The 26,684-nt window shown below is 34.6% G+C and overlaps 1 protein-coding gene across 4 annotated transcripts; it reads left to right on the forward strand.

Annotated features, from left to right (window-relative positions):
• LOC128240697 (E3 ubiquitin-protein ligase NRDP1-like) lies at nucleotides 1-26,395 on the forward strand. Of its 4 annotated transcripts, none has more exons than XM_052957435.1 (9): nucleotides 1-92; nucleotides 1,538-1,650; nucleotides 10,306-10,475; nucleotides 11,154-11,283; nucleotides 14,337-14,468; nucleotides 15,236-15,315; nucleotides 16,560-16,801; nucleotides 19,905-20,027; nucleotides 21,004-26,395. In XM_052957435.1, exons 2-8 carry the CDS (start codon nucleotides 1,561-1,563, stop codon nucleotides 20,006-20,008), a joined length of 948 nt encoding a protein of 315 aa, XP_052813395.1. In that variant the 5' UTR covers nucleotides 1-92; nucleotides 1,538-1,560; the 3' UTR covers nucleotides 20,009-20,027; nucleotides 21,004-26,395. The 4 variants fall into 4 exon arrangements, with proteins under 4 accessions (XP_052813395.1, XP_052813396.1, XP_052813393.1 ...); XM_052957436.1 differs by having other exon boundaries at nucleotides 20-193; XM_052957433.1 differs by having other exon boundaries at nucleotides 20-185.
• The last annotated feature ends 289 nt before the right edge of the window (nucleotides 26,396-26,684 follow it).

The raw sequence follows: 26,684 nt of genomic DNA on the forward strand, positions 1-26,684 counted from the left end.
CCGCACCCAATACCGGAAGTTCTGGATACAAGAGGTTTTTTTCTCAACATAACCAGAAAACCCTGCTTCTGTTGCTTGTGTTGCTACTCATGGTATTGACATGTCAATCTAACAAAAAGTCACAATTCACCTATGTTTTTGTGTGGTTGAACCTTTGGATCGAGCACCATTGTAATCAGAACTGGGTTAGAACGTGTGTATTGCTAAGTCCAGTTTCTTTCTCAATTTTAGACATTTTTTGTCCACAGGGACAGGGTGCGTGGTTATGCCACACCTGATGACGACCCACCCCCCACCTACACACACACACACACACACACACACACACACACACACACTTATCAGATACAAAAAATCCAAAATATTAGCCATGTTTCTAAATAATTATCGGTAGTACTGAATCGCAAGAATTGTTTAAGTGTTAAGGTCTTAATATTAAAAATATCATTATTGTGACAAGCATCACACAAGGTAAATGCGTCTTCCAGTGTGAACCTAAAGTCATGGATCTGCGAAGTGATCATCCAAAAATTCCTCATGACTCCCGTTATTTTCAGTGACAAAACTGTCAGTAATGCTAGTCCAAATAATTGTACGTTGGCGGATTTTTTTTTAGATTTTTGATATGGCAAATCCTTCACGTACAAATTGTTTAGTATCAAAAGTGGGTAGTTGTTCCGATCAGGATTCCGGGTTAAAGCATATAGAGTCTATAAAATATCATAAAAACAAGAAATATTACCAGATAATGTTATTTTATATTAGTTCCGTACACAAAAAATAAATATCCAACTTATAATTATGAGTTTGACGGCTTTTTTTTCATTTCATTGTGTCAAAACATAACGATATATACATGAAGGGCACCTGCAAGGCTTCAGGGCACAGTTTTAAATCGCTCGGAACATTTCGGCCATGGCCGAGTTGTTACGATTGTATAACGAGGTCTATCTCGAAGCTTTGTCGGAGGAGGCTGAGTTATTACGATTGTATCGAGTTGTTCCCCTTCGCATAATTGTTTTCTGTGTCAGTCAACTTTCGTTTTATTGGAAAGGTAAACAACTTGTTTTAATGCATTAAATGCTTGTTTAGTGCAAAATAACATCTAACTTACATGGTAAAATATGAATATAACTCTTTATGATCAATTTCAACCATAAAATACTTCACTTAAAACAATTTCAATATTTTCAAAACACCCCCGTTTTTTGCACATTCCCGTTTAGACTTTAGGGATTGGAAGAATCCCGTATAACACGTCTATTATTTTAGACTATCAGTAATGCATGCACATGTATCTGTCATAACAATTGATCTTAAATTCAGTTGACGTCACACTGCTATCCCATAATTATTAAAGACATGCCTGGCTATAAACAATATATATTTCTGGTGTATATCTCATGGAGACATGTTATATTTAATTTAGGTGAACTCACGCCTTTAATCTATTCAAAGAATATTTTTATATTTCCCAGGGCAGGTATGGGATAAGGAGTGAGCCAGTTATTTTCAGACCTGCTGTGTTCTGTTTCAGGCGTGATGTCTTGGCAGTGAGGTATGGGGTACGAAGTGAACCGGTTTGATGGGGATGTGGATGAGGAGCTGATTTGTCCAATTTGTAGCGGCGTACTTGAGGAACCCTTGCAGGTACTTTCTTTTTGTGTTGTGATCAAGGGTGATTAATTTGTCTATTGGTTTAGGTGTCTGCAGAGATTAAGCTTGAAGGACACTTCTTGGAAAAGTCCTGTTAGATTGTTAATTTTTGGGATTTTTTAGACCTGTCTTGAGGCCACAAGTAGTCCAGTCTCAATAAGTATATAATTTTTAGATTCACCTTCAAAGTGAAACAGTGCAAAAAATTCCAATCTTAAGGCACAGGAATCTGTCCCTCGGGACTGGAGAAATGCTCTGTACCCCTGTATTTGTCTCGTATGTTTTCAATTTTGATAGCCTTGGTGATGTCACCCGCATTGCTGCAAGAAATTACTTTATCCTAACTCTTAAAAAGAGTTTAAGATATTCAAATGAAGTGGTTCAAATGTTACCACAGACAATGGCAGGTTCCACAACTCTGGTTTTAATAATGGCCAGATATTTCCCTTTTTCAAGTTTAAGAATTTGGTCTTATTTATCCAAAAGTCAAATTTCAATGATGCTGCCCATGTTCTTAACTTTTACTCTAGTTTTCAATAGTGAAACCTGGTTATTAGATTGATGTATGAAACTGAATAACTTTAGTCAGGTTTGACATATCTTGACCGAACTTTGTATATATAGGAAGAGATGGTGGAGACCTTTCATGGGATTGCTTTTGGGGCCCTTAGGGTCAAGGTCACTGTTACTAAAAATAGAAAAATGGTTGAAACTGAATCTCATAATAAAGGCTGAAGTTCTTCTGTCAGTCATTGAAAACCTGGTTTTGTGGCATTGCAGCATTTCTTGTATTATTTGTTGAACTAATTCACTGATGTCCAGAAGACATGTTCATGTTTAACTGGAAACTATACAGTACACTCAACGAGTTAGACCCACTTTCCGTTTCCCTCTTCGGATTTTTGCTATCACGGCCAACACAACAACTTAATCCACTGTCCGCGTTCCTCGGAGTTTTAATTTAAGGCCCTCGGAGGGTGATCAGTCGACCGATGAATAACTAACTCGGCGTTCCTCAGAGGGGCTAACTCCGCGAAACTCTGCAGACACTTGATAAGAATCTACCCTTAAGTTATTTTATTTCATTAAAATTTTCAACCGATTAAGACGGCTCCAGTAAATTGCTATTATTATTTTTCCTCTGCCCGTTTTGCATAAAGTTAGCTTACCACAATAATGCAGTCGTATTTCACTAGTTGCTCATGCATCTTATAAAAGTGTTTTTGCTAATGACTGATAAACACATTTCATCCGAGAAATTCTAGGTTACACATTTTGGGAAATCAGGAGGTCAAACACGCGTTCAAAGTTCACAGCGCATGGTTTTGAAGGCCTTCTTGCCTCGTTTTCTTTGGAAAAATTCCATTAAACCTCATAGCTATTTTTAACCACCAATAATGAATAGTATATTCTACATTGTATTGATCACGCGCATGACATCAGAGGTCATGGTTTACAATCGTTTAAATAGTCGGCTGCTTTATGATGCAATAAAATTAGTGGCAATACTTTAATGATTCAATGTTTATTATTCAAGACAATATTCAATTGGCGTTTAAGGACATAAATACGAATTCAGTCATCGAAATTAGACTTTTGGATGAACAAGCCTGAATTCTTATACTATTGCTTGGCATCAATTTTTTTTTACAAGCCCTGCTATATAAAATTCAGAATTTGAGCAAGCCCGGAAGACATTTTACCAGTGCATGGCTTGTGGGCTTGTGCTAATTTTGACCATTGCGAATTTAACGTTGGTACATGTAAGAGTCTTTTACAATTAACAATGTGCATAAGCATAAAAATAAATACTTCTAAACAAAAACGATTTCTTGCTTATCTGATTAGACACGGGAGTTCCGCCGCGTGATCATAAAATTGGACGTTTCTCAACGCTATCATTCATATTAAACTCGGCGGTAAGCCAGCCACTCCGAAGAACTCGGGGGGATTTTAGCGAGGGCAACAGTTTTACCCTCGGAGGAAACCCACAATCATCAACTTTATCCCTCGGAGTGAGCGAGGAAAGTGGGTCTAACTCGTTGAGTGTAATGTAACTTATCAACTCGTAAAAGAACAATCAGAACTGATCAATGACTACACATACTATTCTCAAGCTTCGAAGGAATGTTTGTCATAATCTTAAATTACCCCTCAGACATTTAATGTGAAATAAAGGGGGACATAATATGTTTGACAAACATCTTGTTGAATCATGAAAGGTTATCTAAGTGACCTATGAAAATGACACTGCAATTCCAGATCATTTGGCACAGCAGACAGGTCTCAATCCTGTCTCTTAACGGGTCTCGATAGAATGATTGTTATAACTATTAAAGTATAAGTATCATAGATTGTAATGAAAAATGATGTTTAAAACGTTTGCCTCTGAAGTTGACATTTTTTTATGATTTTTAAAATTTGATGCTTACAATAACAAAACAGTTTTCAAAGCATCAAATTTTAAAAATCATAAAAAAATGTCAAGTTCAGAGGCAAATATTTTATTTTTAGACAATACACAATCATTGTTTAATCCCTGTGAACAACACACTACATATTATATTAGGCCCATTAAAAGGGGAAATGCATGTAACAGTTCAGCTTCAGAAGGATATGTTTTGGACCTTGTGGTCATAGAAACAACCACAAAAAATGTAAATTTAAAGCCTTGAAGTAATGAGATAGCACCATGTACATGTAACAAAGATATTTTCAACTAATTCTTAAAGAAATTGATAAATAAGTTGTACTTTTGTTATATTTGTGTGAGCTTGAAATTTCTTGTAATATAGTTAATAGAAAGCTGCTTTGCAATATTTCAATCTTGCTCAAAACAATATGCTTAAAAGTAATTTTGGACATCTACTTTCACATTCAAAGCTAAAATACTCAGGTTACCTAGTTCGGACCTCAGTTGATCGAGGTAGAATCTCAGGTTATAGAGGTTGGGCCTCAGGTGATGAATTAGGGTCTGAAGTGAATGAGGTAGGACCTCGGGCTAATAAGGTAGAACCTCAGGTGATCAAGGTAGGACTTCAGGTTAATAAGGTAGAACCTCAGATGACTGAGGTAGAACCTCAGGTGATCAAGGTAGGACCTCAGATTAATAAGGTAGAACCTCAGGTGACCGAGGTAGGATCTGATGTGAATGAGGTAGGACCTCGGGTTAATAAGGTAGAACCTCAGGTGATCGAAGTAGGACCTCGGATTAATAAGATAGAACCTCCAGTGATCAAGGTAGGACCTCAGGTTAATAAGCTAGAACCTCAGGTGACCGAGTTAGGATCAGAGGTGATTTAGGTAGGACCTCAGGTAAATGAAGGAGAACCTCAGGTGATCAAGGAAGTACCTCGTGTGATCAAGGTAGGACTTCAAGTGATGAGGTAGGGTCTGAGGTAAATAAGGTAGGACCTCAGGTGATAGAGATAGGACCGTAAGTGATGGAGTGAGGCGGTGAGGTGTATGAGGTAGGACAGGTAATGAAGTGGTTCAAATGTTACCACAGACAATGGCAGGTTCCACAACTCTGGTTTTAATAATGGCCAGATATTTCCCTTTTTCAAGTTTAAGAATTTGGTCTTATTTATCCAAAAGTCAAACTAGGTAAGGCCTCAGGAGATCATAGAAGTACCTCAGGTGAATGAGGTAGGACCTCAGGTAAACTAGGTAGAACCGTAGGTGAGCAAGGTAGTGCCATAGGTGAACAAGGTAGTGCCATAGGTGAACAAGGTAGGACCTGAGGGAAACTATGTAGGACCTGAGGTGGAGAAGGTATGACCTCAAGTGATCCAAGGTAGTGCCTCAGGTGAATGAGGTAGGACCTTCATGGCTCTTTTGCTGCAGCTATCTAGCCAGGTTAACCCAAAAACTAACTTGATATGGCCTTAAGTTACAATATACATGTAGTATTTGTCATTTTGATATGGCTTCAATTTGATCAATAAGTTGCTTATTGTGACTGCTGATCTGTTTGTGTTGGTCATTACTGAAGAGTCATAGACTTTAATGGTCTCGGATAAAACGGAGTGGTTACATGGTAATCCTTTAATCCTTGAACTTTTAGTGTAATGACCGTAGTTTTTTTATATACTGTATAAGCTGCTTCTGCATGTATTTAAACCCAATTTTATGTTGGTAACTTTTTTTTATTATTAAATATTCCACATTACACAATACAATTGATCCTATACATACGTAATGTATAACATATGGTGTTTATTATGTAATGCTAATTTAAGAAGTGAGGGCGGTGTCTATACAGAAAAGAATAGACATTTTTATATTGTTAAACAAACTGATAAAAAAAAAGAAAATAAAGGACAAAAAAGCAGAGATCAATTTTAAACTAGAAAAAAAATAAAAATCAACAAGTAAATAAAGAGTTTATAAACTACGAAGAGGTAGAAAGAAAAAAAAGACTGTACTAGAGGGTGTTGCTTAAATGTAATTTTTCTTTTAATACATGCCATTTTTGCTCGTGGACTGTTAGTTTGTCATTCATGAATGCAATTTCATGTTCGATTTTGTATCGCAAACCTATGTTGTTTTTGAAAGCTGAAAAAGTTGGAGTAATATCTCTATGCTTTATAAAGTGTATAAAATATTTCAACAACACAATCAAGAAATTAATGAGACGACTAAAATTTGACTTTTGAAAAAACCCAAAACTTATGATTTTAATATTTAGACTAATTGGGATATTTATTGACAAGAATAGGTTATTAAGATTGTTCCACAAATTTTGTACAAGTCTACATTCCCAAAAGAGATGTTCCATTGTCTCTTTATATTCTGAACAGAATTGGCATAAGCTGGAGTTTGTGAGCTTGCATTGATATAGGTATCTGTTTGTTGGTATAAGCCTATAAATGTATTTGTACTGGAAGGTTCTTATTGTTGTATCAATGGTGCATGTTAATGGCAATGTAAATATTTTATTCCACATATTTGTCTCGAAATCTGTTCCTAGAATTTGATTCCATTTATCTTCTTTACCATGGTTTGCTTTAAGGGTTTTTATTTGTAATGTATACAGAATTTTATTCGGTTTTTGCTTAGTATTTTCAACCTTTTGAACAAGTGAGACTATGTCATGATTTACTATTGATTCTTCTTTTAATTTATGTTTTATTTTACTGGGTATACTAGCCGTAAGCTGGTAATACTTTAGGAAATCAGAATTGCCTATAGTATAAAGATGTTTTATCTCGTCAAATGTATAGAATTCCTTTGATCTGTAATCAAAGATATGTTGGACAAATTTGATGCCTTTTTCATACCATTTGTGATAGTATACACTTTGTTCATTTACCTTTATGTCGGAGTTATTCCATAATATTGTTTTACTTGAACTATTAGTTTCAATATATTTGCTTATTTCAGACCATGATAAGAGTACTTCAGCTAAAAATTTATATTTATGTGCAATGATGTTTATTGTTACTTCGTCGAGATTACTTTCGATGTTGGTAACTTTGATTTACTTTACTTTAAAATTTATTTAACTTTATAAACAATTATACATTTTTTTTTTACATTCTTACATTTAAAGAAGAAATGTTACATCTAGTTGCTCATGAGCTGCCTTTAAATTTTCAAGGAATATAACCCTGATAAGAGACTTAAAGGCAGACTATATAATTAAGAAATTTTGTTTCACACTCCTGGCCCAACTTCTTATGCTTAACAAGCTGAAGTAGCCAAAATACATGTACACCTAATCTGAATTTTGATAACTGAAAACGGTCAATTGTGATAAATATAATGATGCTTCCTATCGGAGGTATAAAAACTCTTAAAGAAGTAAATAATATGCAAAATGTTGACAATTAAAAATAATGAGCTTAGCTTAATCCTGGGACTTAAGAAGTTTCATGAAATTGAGGCTAGGAAGCAAATTATTGTTGGCTAATCATTATATGTGGGTGAAGTTTTCAATATCTAGATACAATTTGAACTCCCCAAAAAGATTGAAATCATTATGAAATATTGTATATTGGAACCAATCTATATACAAGATTATATAAATAGAAATATAATACATGTATATCATGTTGCTGTTGTTGACAACAAGTATACTCGTTACTGAAAACAGCAAAGCCATTTTAAACAGCATTGCCATTTTAAACAGCATTGCCATTTTAAACAGCATTGCCATTTTCTGAAATCAAATGAAAAATAGAAAATGCTTCATTTGCATAATTACTATAAACAGACTAGGATTTCCAATACCAAGTCACTGAACTAATACAATAAAGTGATTAAGTGTTTGTGCAATTTACTTCCTTCTAATGGCAGTTTCCATAGCAAAGAAGTGTAAAATTTCCCATAATATTCATAATATAGATTTCCCGATATGTTTCCTTGAAGGATGCAAAAATAATACTTTTATTCGAAAAACAAACAAGACTTTTAAAAGACCAGATCTCATGCAGTATATTGCTTATAATAATTATAATTTTATTTAATAGTAAGATGAAATAAATGAAGTGGCTTAGAATACAACGTCATTGGCTGACACATTATTAACACAAAATTTGACGCAGGGATTGTGTATCAGATGATTGGCAGTGGGCAGAAACCTTTAAACACCTGAAAAAGTTGAAATTCTTCATGATTAAGCCTAGTACTTGCTTGTCTGCAATTTCATTGGCTGAATATGTTGATTGTATTCTAAATATGAAATAAAATAGAGTCAAAGTATGTATATTTGCTATTATTCATGTATTTGGCATAGTTTGCCTTTTAGCTGAAATCTGGTTTTTTGTCCAATCTGGAAGGCCCAGACTGAGGGAAAAAAATCCCCCAAAAAATCAGAGCAAAAGAAAGATATATGAAACATATCTTATTTTTAAATAAATTTTTAAAAAATGTTGTAGAGAAAGGAATTGTATATTTTGTATATATATTGTTAAATATATTAGTTGTAGAAAAAGCAAACTCTGAGTTAAACATCTTATTTTGAACTGTCAGAACTGCAAACAAATCTTTTTTAATTCATACAACAATTGAACTTGCCTTTAAACGATTACCGGGTTAATACAAAGAGATATACACTTAAAACACATTCTGCAAAAGGAATAGAGTTCAGCTCTCTCTGCCAGATTAGGACTAATCCGGCTGGTATTAATTACCTCATAATGCGTGGTGTAAGAGTAACGTCTAGGTCACCTTTTGAATCTCTTGTTTCCTCGACAGTTGACTTTCTACTAATCATCAATACCAGTCTCTCTGTGGCACTAGTGATGCTGTAGTATTAGCAAATTAATGGGACTTATTACCTGCCTCGTTATATGGACAATTACCATTGACTTCCTGTGTGTTTGTAAAGGTATGGTTGTTTATCGGTAATCTTTAAATAATTGTGTAACTAGTTTTCTGTTGATTATTTTGTGGCATAGAATATTCTTAGGAATCTGACCAACAAAATTGATATGCGAATATAATATATGTCAGGTGACATTTTATTATTTGTATCAATTGGAAAGGCTTCAAAGATTGCAAAAAAATGTCAATGATATCCGATTTCAGTTGAAATAAGATGCAAAAATTTAACTGCAATAACTTAATGTGTGATGTACTTTGGGTCATTTATTTTAATATTAATTATAGTTATAAGAAAGCAATACCCTTAGAATTCATACTAAAGTTGTATACGGTTACAAGCTTAAAGTGTACCCATTGTTTCTGAGGGATCTATCTTAAAAAAGTGCACTTAGTATTGTCATTCAGTTTATATAATCACTTTCACAATGTCATTTGGCAATGAAGAGACTGTCAATTTGAACTGCCTCAAGAGCAGTTTTGCACAGTGAATTTTCAGCACCTTACAACTATGCCTTCCTTGTGAGGGTTGTTCGGTTCAAGCCCAATGGAAACAGTACATGAATGGATGCTTAGCGGGTGTTTGAACCCGACTCTTTAGAAAGTATTTCTGGTTGATATATTTAAGTTAAATCCGTGTTAATTCCCTACCTAAAATGAGGCTGAAAGTGGACCACATTGATTGTTCATGAAACATGATTGTTTAAAAATCAATTTTGTATATCGTGTTCACTATATTTACAATTGTTTTTATTTTGAGTTTATCAGGTCTGCCCGCGCCCATTGGCTGCATTACGCTTTGACCCCGCTGTGAGCTATCACGACTTAAATTGTGTTTCAATGTCATAAGTGACATGAGATAGTAGTGACAGCAATTCGCAGTCAAATCTAGACTTTGGAAGACTGGAAGAAACAGTGAGATACAAGAGATCTGGTTTTGATACCCTAGCTCTTGGCAAAGAGATCTCTTTATTCTTTAACTTACTTGGTGTAAAGCACCGATACACTGGATACAACTTTCCTGGGTTTAACCAGTACTGAGCACACCATTTCCCAAGTACTGCCCTTTAAATGCTGAGCGCTAGGGGTAGGTAGCTAATGATACCATATGTTAACATCTTTGGGATTGACGTGACCAGGGATTGAACCCCTGACCTTTCGCAGCCAATAAATGTTCTACCACTGAGCTATCGAGGTGGTGATTTTTTTTCACAGTTGAAAGGTCCTTGGCCCCATTTATGAAATTGTGAGTAAAAAACACTGAGATCACTCCCATTTTCCTCTATACAAAAATCTCAATTCAAATTGACTCTTATTCTCCAGGCACCAGCATGTGAGCACGCATTCTGCGCGACGTGTATTCAGGAGTGGCTGACGCGGCAACCAACGTGCCCGGTAGACCGGAACCCCATTACGCCCAACCAGCTAAAACCTGTGCCCCGTATTCTACGTAATCTCCTCTCTAGGTGTCAGATAACCTGTGATAACACTGGGTAGGCTACTTTCAACCATTGTGAACAATCATGATATGATGATGCTTTCTTTACTCGTAGAAAGTTACGAGTACTAAGATATAAAATCAATTGTGGCGATGTTACATGTTATGAAAATAAACCCTGGAATCAGTGAAACTGAAGTTACCTTTCTGAAATAAGTATTTGATCTTAAATGGTCCAAATAATTTAAAAAAAGGAAGTGAGATATTAATTGTTATTGAATAATTTGAGTATGTTTTAAACTTAATAGACCAGACAAGAGAATATGTACCCTGTGATGTCCATTAAGAGCTATAGGTTCTTCAATGCCACTGACAGTTTATACTTAGATAGGTGTGACCGTTTGTTATGCAGGATGTAATTCCTTATTTCCTGTGTAGGTATGGTTGCCAGGTGGTTGTGAAGTGCTATTTTTAGATGGGAGCCTGACAAAACATCCCATGGACAAAGCCTCCCATTTTATTTTTGAGTGTCCAAATGATCTTGGATGTTTAATCCATCATTTTAAAATGATCTGGGATGTTTTGTCCATCCTGTCCAAATGATGTAAGCCATTTTGTCCACCTAGTCAAAAAAGACATGGTAGGTTTTGTCCATGGGAGATTTTATCCTACATTCTATTTAGATAGATGTATTATGTATGAATGCAGGATGTAATTCTTATTTCCCATGCAGGTATGGTTGCCAGGTGGTTGTGAAGCTGGACATGTTGCCCAATCATCTGAACGAGTGTGAGTTCAATCCAAAGAAACCAGTCCACTGTGAGCTAGGGTGCGGACTGGTTGTACCCAAAGATGAACTCAAGGTAAGTTGTGGGGGAAAGTGATTTATGGGTTATCGCATAGGATCAGGAAGGGGTTAGCAATGGTGTTCGTATTTTGCGCCAACACTTGACTGATTGTCAGTTCAATTCCAAGAAACCAGTCTACTGTGAGCTAGTGTGGAATGGTTGTACCAAAAGATGATCTCTTAAGTACTAGTAGGTACAGTAAAACTGCAGTCGTTCGAACAAGCGGTCGTTCGAGAACCGGCGTTCCCTCGAGGTCGTAGATTGGTCCCGAACTTTTTTCCTTTTATTTTCATATGAAATATACCTACGCTGCATCGAAACCTAATTATGTCGAGGAGTCGAGCAATATTCTCGGTCCCAAGTACACTAATCATGCACAAAACCTCATGGCTCCCTCGAGGTCATAATTTCAAACTTTTTCCCGAACGCTTGTTCCACAATAAACAAACAATCGCTAGGTATAAAAAAATTCGCAAGTTATAAAAATTGCAATGACAGTTGAAAGGCCATTGATAAGGTGTGAAAAACCGTTTAACAAGTTGTTAACGCATGACCGATATTAGTTTATATGGGCATTTTAGAAGATACATACTAGGTCGTTTTCGATAATAACTAGGTATAATTATGAGAAGTTAATGACAAGAAGTTAATTGTGAGAAATGTAAATGAGTAATAAAAATATGAATAAACACCAGTGTACGAAATTCGGCTTTGAATCCACTAGCCCATTCGGGCTACCAGATAGGAAATTTCACTAGCCCGAAACCAATTTCACTAGCCCGAAACCAATTTCACTAGCCCAAACTTAAACACTTAAAAGTATCACTCGTTCGGAATATTTTTTGGAAGTTTAAATACGATTCCGCAACGATTCTGAATATATAAACAAGCACGCTGATACAGTTTCAATAAATGCTCCACAATCTGAACAATGCGTCAATAATAAATTATAGTCATACATATATTAGTGTAGTCATCAAAAGTTCAGTAACTAATAAAGTTTTCAAAAAGGTAATACGAGAAAAATATTTCCTGAACATATCTTTTATTTAATGGAAAGAGTTATGCATGTACTATAAGTTCTGTTATCCAATGCATCCTTGTCAAATCCGATATGCACCAGCGATTGTGCAATGACATTTTTCTCTTTTCAACTTTCAGTTTCACTTTCAAGTTTCAGAAGTAACAACAAAAATATATCGATGTTTATATTGCCAATATTCCTATAATTGTTCTTTAAAAATTAATGGCAAAGCTATTTAAAGGTATAAAATAGAACCTTACTGTACTGTACACAGACAACGAGTTAACTGTATATCCGACAGTTCTCCTTTCACTTTGATTAAATTTGTCAGGAAGTAAGCGAGCACCTGTTTTCTCCGCATTTAAGACAACTTTTGTAGAATGATTATGTTCTGTTCGCATTAAAAACTTAAATATCTTTCTTTTTATATTAGCTAATAAATAAAATATATTTAAATGAAATAAATAAAATATCAATGTTGATATTGCTATTTTAGCATTGTCAATTTTCATAGCCATCGTTGTCGTCGAAAACTGCCGACTTTATCGGTTAATTTACATAATGGGCGGAGTTAATGACGTCATAGAGTTTGACTGCTGCTAATAGACACAGTTACTGGTTAGAAACTGATCGATAATTACTTGTCACTTCGGGCGTTAATGAATTTTGGCATGTGTTTATATTTATTGATTAAATAAACAAACATTGAGCACATGGCTTGAGCCCTGAATGTAAATTTCAGCGAATCCGACTTCGCCGTTGTCAAGGCGACTTAATCGCTCCAGTCGCCTTGAAGGACGCATTCTTGAATAATAAGGCTTTGCGTATAAAAAACATGATGTGTAACGCGTTTAATTGGCAGGTTTTTTTAAATAACCTAAGGAAAAAACGGTAGCCCGGTCGGGCTAGTTTCTGTGGAAAATCGGTAGCCCCAGCTGAAATTTGGTAGCCTCGGGCTATCGGGCTACCGTGAATTTCGAACACTGAAACACTACGGTATTGATCCAACATCGGAATCTTCAAAAAGAATTCCTTTTTGAAACTTTGCTTTGCAATATGGCCATTTTGTAAAAAAAATTGATTTATTGATATTTCTTTTAATTTTTTTACATATAGTATACATATAGTAATCGACAGCCTTTGAACATAATGAGCGATTTCCACAACGCAACACATAATCGGTGTCTTAGTAAACAGACTACTTCATGCTTGAAATACACTGAAACATATTTCATAACAGACTGGATAATTTAAAATCGGGTTGTTCGAAACATCGGTTCCCTCGAGGTCTAGGCTCGGTCCCCGGCGACCTCGAGCGATCACAGTTTTACTGTACTATGTTTTGTGGGGAAGGAGTGTAGTATGATTGGGCTTTACATCGGCCTATAACAACTGTTAATGCAACCATAAGAAACCAGTCAACTGCATGCTTGGGGTGATGACTGGTTGTACCCAAATATTGACCGAAAGTAGATCACCAGGAGTATAGTTATGGTTAGGATAGCTGTGGTTTATAGCCTTAGTGGTTATGTATTCATATGTTTATTTATCACTTGGAGTTTGGCTCTTTGATTAACTCAATGAATATGTTTATGAGATGCAAAGGATTTGGAGTAGGGGTCTCAGTGTATTTTTTAAGGTAATATAAACAATATATAAAAAAAATATCATGCTAACATTTTGTTCCTTAGAATTTTGTATCTAAATGTTTTAGCCTTATGCCTTCTTTAATACTAAGATAGAAAACAATCATAGAAAGGAAGTGACTTGAATGTCATACACTGTTGAATGACGCTACATCGTTAAGCGACAAAACAAATGATTGTGATAGAAACAGAAATATGATATAGATGCATACACATGAACATAAAAGTATTATGGATCACAAGTGATGCAATATATATATTATTAAATATATATTTTTACTGGAATTCCATTCTTGTTTATAAACATATAATTTGCTCATCTGTATTTATGTTTTTTAACTTTTAAGCAAAGATTGTTTCAATAAGTAAATATTATCTTATCAATATTTCAATTCAAGGACCACAACTGTGTGCGGGAGTTACGCAACTTGGTTCAACAACAGAACCAGAAGATGGTCGAGATGCAGACGGAAATAGCCGAGCACAAACTGCAGATCAATGAGCAGAAGAGGGAGCTACAACTTTTAAAGGTAAGTGTGATCTTTGAAGGGACTCGAGTTATTGTACATCGAAAAACTATGGTGTAATGTGAATAAACTGCTCGTTACATTGGTAAAATATTGTTAAATGTTTAATTAATGAAAATATTGACAGAAAAAAATCATTTTGTCAAAAGGCCTTATTAACACTTTAAAGACAAAAAATCCTTCATTTTGCCGAAAGCGTTTATAATGTTATACATTTTAGATTGGAGTAACTTAGGTTGGAATGTACAAAATTTTGCTCAAATAAGTTGCTATCAGTTTTTTCTTCATGTTTGATCATAGTAATACCAGTAAATATAATAACTCAATTTGAACACACACAAAAAAACGTCTATAGATGAAATAACTGTTCACACGTCTATTGTTAATTTCCATTAGTGATGTTTTTTCAAAGCCCTGGTCCCAATATCAAGATAATACTCAATATCAGTCTCAACTCATTTGACTTGAGTATGTTTGTGATTTGGGGGCCTGGTGTCATTTGCATCCGCTGCATCGTCATTGTGCACAAACTGTAACCTTGGCATTAACTAAAAAAACCTTACAAGATATTCAAAATGAAACTTGGCACATATGTTCCCAGAGACAACTAACACGCATTTATAGCAAGGGGCATAACTGTGGCTGCGGTAGTTGTTGAGTTATGCCCCTTGTTTGACTGAGGCGAAAGGAACAGTTGACTGTATGTATTCCCTCCATGACACTCTTGCTTTGATCAAATAATGCATTATTGGTTCTTTTGATGTTTTTAGGAGTACATGCGTTCCATGCGTGTGTCCAACCCTCGAATGAGAGAGATACAGACAGAGATGGAACAGTCGGACATTGTCAGGTACACCAGGATAGTTTAACAAAATATACGACATATGCAGGATCTAGCTTTAGAGAGAAATTTTTAGCGCCTAACTTTCACAATATGTGATTTGAGAAATAACACGAAGCCTATGTAAATAAAATATACTAAATTATACATTACTGTTAGATAGGAAAAAAATGTAAACAAAATATATGCTGTCAGCATTTTTAACTTGTCTGTTTTTCAAAAAAAATAACGAGGTATTGACTTAGCTTTGATGTCATTATCTGTAGTGTTGTGCAAAACTTTTAACTTTGGTCACAACACATACGCAAAGCAAGGCCCATAACTCTGGCTTTAATGATTGTCCAGTTATGCTCCTTGTTGATTGTCCAGTTATGCTCCTTGTTGATTGTCCAGTTATGCTCCTTGTTGATTGTCCAGTTATGCTCCTTGTTGATTGTCCAGTTATGCTCCTTGTTTGACTGAAAAAAACAACGAATGGACAACAATTGTATTAAGCACTTGTATTAATGCATGTGTATGATGCCTGATCATTGTAAGAAGCAACAGCTCTTATTCATAAATCAGGTGTATAGCCTTACCATAGGCCTTGTAGGCTGCGGCCTGCACTCGCTTTCTTAAAATCGATCACATAAAGATGCCAGATAAAAAGGATTTTGCTTCTAAAATAAAACTTATAGAAGTAAGTGTATCTGGTACTTGTACCAGTATGAAAGGAATGCCAAAATGAACCTCCAACAAACGGGCTGAAAAAAAATCCAGGGTCATGCCCTCTAACCCGCATAGAAAGCAGCCTTAACATCCTTTTTAGTCAAACTATTCCCTTGAAGATCTTATTAACATATCTTTTTGCCAGTCCTTTTGCGTTTTTCCACACACTGAAGTATTTAATTGATAATGTTATAGCAGAGGTACTCGACATTGAGACATCCATGCGTTAAATTTATCATTAATTATCATTTTATCATTAATTGCACTTTGCCGTTTTAGACGAATTTATATTCACTTACTATTAGGGATGCAAACGAATATTTTATGTGGTGAATTTCAGAGGCTAATTTTGGGGGAAATCAGAGTCTTTAAAGTGTGCTGGATATAACAAAGAAGGGTAAAAAAGGCCCTGGCTATTACTATAGCGAATAATAGTAGTTTACTACCACTTTTTTTGTAATGAAATTTTCGCTTGAAAGAATTACCGAATATTCGAATATCAATTTTGCCATTCATTTACATCCCTACTTACTATTTATTGGCAGATGGACGAACAGCTTACAAACAGCACGTGTAACACGATGGGGCGGCATGATTTCCACTCCCGATGCTGTGCTACAAGCGGTGATCAAGCGCTCCCTAATTGACAGCGGATGCCCTTCCCACATTGTTAACGATCTCATGGAGAACGCCCATGAGAGACGATGGCCGGCTGGACTGGCCACGCTTGAAACAAGGCAGATTAACAGGCGCCAGTACGAGAACTACGTCACCAAGAGAATACCAGGTAGGTGCAGTAAAATAAGTCAGTTTTAAGCAGGTTTTCTTTTTTGTTATTGGGGAAAATGAGCCACATCGCGCGATTTTGGGCCTTCAGACATATATTTGCTATTGCAATGTTTTAAGGTATTTGAATTAAATGAAATTTCAGGAAGTAATTCTGAAAATTTCATAATGATATCACTTAAATTGCGGAAGAAACATGTTTAGAAGTGAGACCATGTATTGCGCATTTTCAATATTAAATTTTGACGTCATTTATATGACGTCATTACGAAAGAACATTGTTGAAATGACGTGCAAAATTAACGTATCAATATTACAACTAGCTTATAATTTAAATTATTTTCTTAACACAGAATCTTTAAAGAACATAAATTTAGAAAGAAATGATGATTCATTTTTGTATTTTTAATACATTGTGCCGATCTAAACAGAGACTATGAATGCAGTCAAAATAAGTTGTGACAAAATCCATGGTTGCTATGGAAACATGAGTAAACCAAGCTGATACATCGTCGAGAAAAAGATGCACCAATGACAAACTTTTAAAAGAAGGAATAGTTGAAGAAATTGATATACATAGAAGAAATCAGTATTTTGGGATTTTTTTATTAATGATTATTTCATTTGTAATGATTATTTCATTTGTAATAATTATATTCGAAGGCCCAAATTCGCGAGGTGCAGCTCAAATGATCTCTACCCTTAGAATGGGAATTTTTCGCATTGTTTTTCACTAAATTGAGATTTTTTTTATAAACACTAATTATGTAGGTTAGATAACTCAAATTCTCTATATAACCATTTATTTGTGAGCTTTTATAGCTTTTTTGAAGGATTTTCGATAGGAAATTTGATTTCGGGTAGGAAATTTGTATTCAACATTTGGAAAAAAAGTTGGTTTTTTTATGCCCGTTTTAAAACACCCTAGATATATTATACTTTTACCTGCGGTGGTCAGACGGGCGGGTGGTGCCAAGTATGTTGTCTGCTTAATAGTTAAGAAATCTTGTCCAATCACCACCAAATTTGGTCAGAATGTGTATTGGTCTAATTTCTTGGTCAAGTCTGATAACCAGCCATATCGCTCTAGTCACTTGAGAGTTATCACCCTTTAACTACAGAAATTTCCCCATATTTGTCTTGTCCGCTTAATAACTTTAAAAGCCTTTGTCCATTCACCACTTAATTTAATCAGAATGTCTTGGACCTCGATAACAAGCCATATTGCTGTAGTCACTCCAGAGTGTTTGCCTTTTTATTAAAGATATTACCTCAAAATAGTCTTGTCCCAATAAGAAATTTTCAAGCCTTGTCAGGTCATCACCAAATTTAGTCAGAATGTGTATGGACATAATATCTTAGACATGTTCTGTAACCAGCCATATTGCTCTCGTTAGTCAAGAGTTTTAACCCTGTAATTATAGAATTTGCCTCAAATCCGTCTTGTCCGATCAATATCTTATGAAACCTTTATCCAATTATCACCAGATTTGGTCAGAATGTGTATGAAAGAAGTATCTCAGACAACTGGCCTAGTCATTTGAGATTTTTTGCCCTGTAATTATAGAAATTACCTAAAATAGGTTTTGTCTGATCAATTACTTACGAAGCCATTTCCAATCATTTTGAATTTGGTCAGAATGTGTATGGGCAGAATATGTTGGTCGGGTTTAATAACCAGCCATACCCCTCAGTCACTCCAGAGTTATGACCCTTGAATTGGTAAAAACTGTCTTCAAAGTGTTTGCTCTCTAAATTTGGCTAAATTTACAACCACTTATCATTAAACTTAGCGTTCTAAAATTACAGTGGACATATTTTGTGGCAGTTAGAAAGAATCTAGAATTGATTACGATATTTTTATTCCACATTGCCAAGTTCTGGGCAGTTGCATGCACTAATGTTTTTATGTCTTGTTTTTAACCTCCGGACAAGATTGCAGTATGGGTAATGAGTACATAGAATCAAAACTTAATAATGGGTTTTGTCATATGTTTGGCTTATGGTATCAAGCAGTGGGTAGTTACATGCATGGATGTAATCTATTAATATGAGTGTTAGGATTCCTGGGATCAGTTCCAGTTTGACTCTCAATAATCTGTGCCACTCAAGTAACCAATTATCGAAAGAACAATCAGTTTTGACAATACCTTAATTGTAGTTTTATTTTTGTACAATAATTCGTATAATCAGAAGCTGTGCTTACTATGAAGTTATGTAGTGTTGTTGTTGCTTTCGGCCAATAATGATAGGAAAGAAGAAATACAATTCGCAGGTTGAATTGATCTATTTAATTATGACATATGTACAGTAACTTGAAAACTACTTGATGGAATTTCATAAAACTCATACAATGATAAATCATAATGAGAGGCGGCGTTCGGGCATATTAATCACCTTCAGTGATAGCTCTAGTTATGACTATAATAAATTCAAGTGATTGTCATTGATTTCAGGCCCAACCAATCAATTTTCGATTAAAATTGATCATCGGAACATCACTTATTAATATCTTGTATTAAATCTCCAGGCAAGGCGGCGGTTGTGGTGACTTATACAGAGAATCAACACATGCCGGCAGACTTAATTGTGGAGCCAGGGCTGGTCATGATATTTGCCTACAACTTTCAATAATACAAATGTAGGCAGTTAGATTTGCCGATTAAAGGCAGGGGTGAGAATTTTCAGTGGAGTTGCTTGGCAAGTTTTAGAAGTTAATGTGTTTATCTGAGGAGAAAATAATTTGGGGTAGGGGTGGGTACACACATCGAAATGTTTGATGGAAATGACGGTCAAATTCAACAATCAATAAAATTTATACTGTTGTGCTAACAGTCACTCTTAACAGTAAGATAAAGATATGTTTAAATGCAATCTCAGGGCTTTAAAATGCTACCGTCGAGACCCACTCTGCCCCAGACCTGCCAAGGGGCCAACCTCAACCCTAGTGTAATTTTCAGCATTTTTTTTATTTCAGCCATTCTCACCCCTGTAAATGTATGATTATCTTACAATATGCATATTAATTGTGTATTTTGGGCTCACGGCCTTTATTGCCGATAAACATGTATTGTATTGTATTGTATGGTATATTTATTTTACAGGAAAGCAAGCGGTAGTGGTGACGAATATAGAGAATCAACACATGCCGGAAGATTTGATAATGGAGCCCGGGCTTGTCATGATCTTTGCACACGGTGTGGAGTAGAACGCACTTTCACATATTGGTAAGGAATCGACCGCAAATGTTCTTCTATGTGAGCCAATGACCCTAGAACTTATCTACGATGGAAACAAATGTTTTTACTGAAATTAAGTCAATGTGTTCTCGTTTATTTAATGTACCGCAAATGTCTGTGTAAAGGATGCACTCATAGATAGGTCGCAGGCCAAAAAATATGCATGAAAATTTGAGAGAAAAACTTAAAACCTTGAATACCATGGAAAGGATGCAGGGAAAATTGTCAAATCAGAAAGCCACGATGTTTGTTTACAGTGCCCTTTATTTTTTTATTGGTCGTGAAAATGGCAATGGTTATTGTAAACCATGTCATATTACATACGAAAGCTAAGTATGCTATTTTTGTGTTTGAACATGTCAGCACCTTCAGCAAAGTATTAAGAAAGTCAAAGAGTGAAAAAAAACAATCCTATCATTGAATTAGTTTGTACTACTCATATTGTACTCTACTTAAATGGAGACGGAGTTTACACACCTTCACACATTGAAAACAACATTGACAGTGCACAATGGTGCTACGGTACTTAACAGTATGCATGCTATAAAGTGCGACCTATACACAAACATTTATGGTACCTGTAAAATAAAGTATTTTTATTTGCTGATTTTTCAATCAGGATTGTTGTGCAAATTGTCAGAGCCTTCATTTCATAAATGTTATAGAAAAAAAAATGTAGTCATGAAATTATATTAATATGAAAGTTGGTGCACATGTTCATAACGACAATGCACAAATGTGTATGAAATTTCCACCACTCATAATAAAACACTATAACTTATGGCCCTTGGTCAAATTGATAACATTTGAAGACTACAAAGATTCCATTCAGAGAAATGAACAAGTGCTGGTATAAAAAAAAAAATATCATTGATAATTCATGTGCTGTGCTGTTGTTGATAACTAGGACATTATCAGTGTTTCATTTCCACAATCTTCAAAAACATTATTCTTGTCTTTTCAGGACCAAACACAAAATGTGGTTGGCATCATTTCTTAAGACCAATTATAGTGTGGATGTTATGTACAGCAGAATATGTCAACTTATAATGACCCATTTCAAGTGTGGACATTTTGTACAGCAGAATATGCCGGCTAAAAGTGATCCATTTACAAGTGCAGACATTTTGTACAGCAGAATATGCCGGCTAAAAATGATCCATTTCAAGTGCAGACATTTTGTACAGCAGAATATGCCGGCTAAAAATGATCCATTTACAAGTGCGGACATTTTGTACAGCAGAATATGCCGGCTAAAAATGACCCATTTCAAGTGCAGACATTTTGTACAGCAGAATATGCCGGCTAAAAATGATCCATTTCAAGTGCAGACATTTTGTACAGCAGAATATGCCGGCTAAAAATGATCCATTTCAAGTGCAGACATTTTGTACAGAATTATTTTTTCGCTTATTTATCATGATCATTAGAAGTGTGGACATTTTGTACAGTAGGATATTTCGGCCAATCACACTTTACTCTATCTGTGATGTAGCAACGCTAGTGGCTGATGAGTGCTTGTGACTGACGTTGTGTGATGTCATCAGACAGGGGGGGCACCTCATATTGTTTATAATACTGATAACACTGTTCTATCTGATTTGATGACAAAATAAGGAACTTTGTTTAATAAAGAATTACTGTATTATACTGTGTTTACTCCTATACACAGTATAATACGGAAATGCAAAAAATCGACAGTCTTAAGTGTAAGTTTCATCTAGTTATAAGTAATAAGAGTAATTGATTGCATTTTATCTTTATAAAGATTTTTTCATCTGGAGGTTTATAAAGCTTGGTTGATGACTGTGACTGTCAGGCTACAGAATGTGGAAATGGCTTTTATGAATAAAAGACTGTAAGCTAATGTAACAGTTTTGGTCATAAATACTGGTTGTGTTGAAACTTGGCTCCAACAACTTCAACAGCAGTGGTTGATATTAACACAAGCCCACAAGCCCTGCACTGGTTAAATGACTTTCGGAGTGCTAAAATTGAAAAATTTATGTACAATGTAGCAGGGCTTGTTTGAAAATTTGATGCCAAGCAATAGTGTAAGAATTTGGGCCTGTTCATCCAAGATTAATTTCAATGACTGCACCAGTGTTCTTGTTGAATAAAATGGTAATTTAAAATCAGTCATGCATATTGTTAACATTGTCTTACTATCATGCATATGGTCAACATTGTCTTACTATCATGCATATGGTTAACATTGTCTTACTATCATGCATATGGTTAACATTGTCTTACTATCATGCATACATGTACAGTTGGATTGAAAAGCATTATAACAACTATCTTGAAGTATTTGTGTAACATGCATTTGTTTATTAAGTTTCCAAATTTTTATTTTTTTGTCCAAATGAAATATAAAGATTCGTTGAATGAAAATCTTTCCTTGTATTTTAAAGACTGAGTGTTATAAATTGTTTAATTATTAAATTGACATTACTTCAATGTGCAATGATTGAAATAGTAGCAATGTCCATCTCAGGAAAAACCGTTACATGTACAGGGTTTGACGTTAACTTTTTTGAGAGCTGGACCAGTGACTGAGTAATTTTGAAAGCCTACTAGAACTGACCTTAACTGAACTAGACCAAAATGTAAAATTTGAAACATGGTAAAAAGAACATGGAACCTAAATGTATTTAGTGCTTTGTTAATTCTGTACATTGAAATGGTTAACATAGTTCATGTGCTTTGTTAATTCTGTACATTGACATGGTTAACATAGTTTATTTGCTTTATTTATTCAGTACATTGAAATGGTTAACATAGTTCATGTGCTTTGTCAATTCTGTACATTGACATGATTAACATAGTTCATATGCTTTGTCAATTCTGTACATTGACATGGTTAACATAGTTCATGTGCTTTGTCAATTCTGTACATTGACATGTTTAACATAGTTCATGTGCTTTGTTAATTATGTACATTAACATGGTTATCATAGTTCATGTGCTTTGTTAATTATGTACATTAACATGGTTATCATAGTTAATGTGTGTTTTTATCGTGTACAATGACCTTATTAACATAGTTAAAGTGCATTGTTAATGCTGTACTTGACATGGTTAACATAGTTTATGGGCTTTGTTAATTATGTACATTAACATGGTTATCATAGTTTATGTGTGTTTTGATCGTGTACAATGACCTTATTAACATAGTTAAAGTGCATTGTTAATGCTGTACTTGACATGGTTAACATAGTTTATGGGCTTTGTTAACTGTGAGCATGTACAATGTTTACTTTATTTGGGATTATTGGCGTAGATATTTACAAAAACAATGCTTTGTTTTTCCTCTCACATTTATTTGATAACATCCAATATTTTTTATAACATTTTGGACAATTTTGTATGTAGACAAGGGTATGCCATGTGTTTATACTGGTACATGTATTTGACATTTGTGTAACGGCCTATATTTCTTCTATCCTTAGACAAGGTTCAAATTCCTTACAATAAACAGATCTTCTTGGTTTTGAATGTGTAAAAAATTGTTTAAACAATATTATACTGTTTACTTTATTGGGAGAATATATCACTGTTCATAGTTCTGTGAGTTGTGTATCGAATTGTTATAAAATAGCGTTTTCGGAACATACTACATTCATATTGTTTAGGCTGTATCTGTGAATTTGCTTGATATTGTGTTTAAAAAGTGCTGTTTAAATGGATTGTTGTATGTTGTCCCCTAAATGTGATATGTACATAGCTTATGTAAAAAAAGGTATTGTTTAATTTTGCATTGTGTGTGTATACAGAAAATTCACACATTTTTTGCTCTTTTTTTTCTAAGAAAAAAAGTTGATGCATTGTAATAGCCTCCTGGTGTTGTAATTCAAAATTCGTAATCTTAACCCTAGGCCACAGCTCAAGAACGTTCAAGATACATGAAACTTGGTACACATGTTTGTCAGAGACCATGTTTGATGACATGAGTTAATACCTTAATGATTAAGAATGGGTGGAGTTAGCTTAGTGAACAAGCCCTTCTTAATCATTAAGATTTTATTTCAGGTCATCTGACTTAGAATACAACCTCATTGGCTGACACATTGTCAACGCAAAACCTGATGCAGGAATTGAGTTTGGCGGACCTTTAAACACCCGTGAAAGTCATAATTCTTAATGATTAAGCCTAGTACTTGATAATTACCTATCTGCAATTTCATTGGCTGTAAATGGAGGTTGTATTCTAAACACATATGCTTAGCAAGGCCCACAACACTAGCTTTAATAATTATTGAGTTATACCCCCTGTTTGACTGAAGACAAAAAACAGACAAGCATTTGCATACAATCTGTGGCTTGTGCATTGGTGACATACCTGTTATAGGCATATATAGTCGAACCTCGTTGGCTCTAACTCCCTTGAGACCGGTGAAAATACCTCCAGCTTGCTAAAATTGGAGCTAAGCGGGAAATATGAATGCTTACCAGTACCTTCAGTATAAAGCAATTGGTCCGTTACATCTGGTTCGAGCCAATGAGGAATTTGAGCCAAGCGAGTTTTAGCCAACAACAGGGTTCAACTGTACTTATCTATTCAAACATATATGTAATGATTTAAACATGTATGCAATGATCCATTGTAAATGTATACTATGGCATTAGTTATTAATTTTTGAATGCTGCATTAAATCGTAGTTTATTACAATATGTTACATTTTGATCCATTTTCATGGCTTGGTTTGAGCACTTGAAACAAGGCAGTCAAACTGCTGATTTTCATTGAAAGTTCACATTTCCAAATTTAAGTGTGAACCTTGCTTTTTTGTGATATCCCTTACTTGCATTTGTGATAGGAATCTGAAATACTTTGGAAAGGTTGATTCTGAAAGGTTCATTCTATAGCAGGCAAGAATAAAATTTTCTGTATGATTACAAGATAGATCTCCTGCCTTCTATCACTTTAAACGAATGTCCCTGGTGCTAAATGCAACTAATGGATCTAATTTATCTTTTAATTCATCGGTGATATATTACATCTAAGACATGTGTTTTTGTGTTTTAAAGCTGCACTCTCATATCACTGGTGTGCAGACATTATCGCAAAAAATAACTAATTCTAAGTCCAAAAAAAATATGAGAGTGCAGCTTTAAAACATAGAAACATCATTGTCACAATCAATCACCTTATACTAAGCAATCTAACAGAATAAACCTTTCAGATGAATGTGCTAGAAAGATTGTGTGTTTTATAGAAACAATGTACTTTGTAAGGGACATGTGATGCTATATATAGATAAAAGGACCTTCAGTTTTGTTATAAATATGAAATTGTATATAGGACCATGTGAATTCATATTATTTATGTTGTACTAATCAAAATATTTGTTATGTTAACATGTTAACAAACTACAATGAATGACATTTGTACATCATTGTTACGTATTAACACAATACAATGCATCAAATTGTACATTATAGTTTTCATCATTTTTGCAAGATCTGAAATGGACAGATTTTTATTGTTCATTCAGAAGGGAATCATTTCAATCAGAGACAAACATTTATGTTGTGGTACATATATGAATGTCTCTGGTTAATTTTTGATACATTTATTTAGTCATTATGTTCCTGTCATATCATGATTAATTTTAAAGGTAAATGTCAGTGAATCCTTTTTCAATGGAAATCTTCAAACGTTCTTGGATAAACCTTAAAGAGTATTGATGTTAAGATTTCTGTAAAAAAAAATTTTTCGAAACTTAAAAAACAAATATAACACCCATACTCACATTTTCTTGATTGTGTGAATATGTTAAGGCCAATATAAATAAATTGCTAGATTTTCATACAATTTTTTTTTTAAATGGGGGTGGGCATTTCAAATGGGGGCATTTTATTTTTTATTTTTTAGATAATTATTTCACCATTGAATATGTGCTCATGCTCTTTCTTACTGCATAAGGGACCATATACTTGTTTGTGTAGATGAGGCGCAAACACGATCATAACAATTCTCCTTTTTTACTTGTGAATGTTTACATCATGGTATGAATAAAAGCTGATCCTGGACAGGACCGATATGCAAATACAAAACTCAGTTCAATATTTTTTATTTGATTCAATGAAATTTAAGAAGTGGCAGAAAAAAGAGGGGCGGGTGGGGTTGAAAATCTAGCAATTAATTTATAGTCCGCTAATGTATAATCTTGTTAAAATCTTGACCTTAGGTCAATATCAGCTGTATGGGGCACAGATTTTTTTTCTTGAGAACTTTCTTAAATGTAGATAGAATTGTTTATTGTGTTACATTTTTTACAAATCATTGTTTCAGCCGAGTTGTGGTAGTGTACATAGTTATACAGCTTGTTGCTTTCATAATAAAACTTCAAACTAAACTTGCGTTATTGTATTTTTGGTTATAAATACTGCAAAGATCCAATCAATGTGGAAATATGTGTGAATGTGTTAAAATTAGTTAATGATAATTTAAATACTACCCACATTTTAAGCCAATGAAATTGCAGATAGGCAATTATTAAGTACAAGACTTACCATTAAGAATTTCACCTTTCGCGGGTGTTTTAAGGTCCGCCTACTGCCCGATACACAATCCCTGTGTCAGATTTTGCGTTGTCTATGTATCAGCGAATGAGGTTGTATTTTAAGTCGGTTAGTTGA

Source organism: Mya arenaria, chromosome 7 (genome assembly GCF_026914265.1).
Source record: "Mya arenaria isolate MELC-2E11 chromosome 7, ASM2691426v1".
NCBI lineage: Eukaryota > Metazoa > Mollusca > Bivalvia > Myida > Myidae > Mya > Mya arenaria.

Bases quoted from the DNA above. Each gene is read 5' to 3' on its own strand.
- LOC128240697 (XM_052957435.1), top strand. From the start codon at position 1,561: ATGGGGTACGAAGTGAACCGGTTTGATGGGGATGTGGATGAGGAGCTG. The intron at 1,651-10,305 runs GTACTTTCTTTT...CTTATTCTCCAG, and splicing joins TACTTGAGGAACCCTTGCAG to GCACCAGCATGTGAGCACGC. The intron at 11,284-14,336 runs GTAAGTTGTGGG...TTTCAATTCAAG, and splicing joins TACCCAAAGATGAACTCAAG to GACCACAACTGTGTGCGGGA.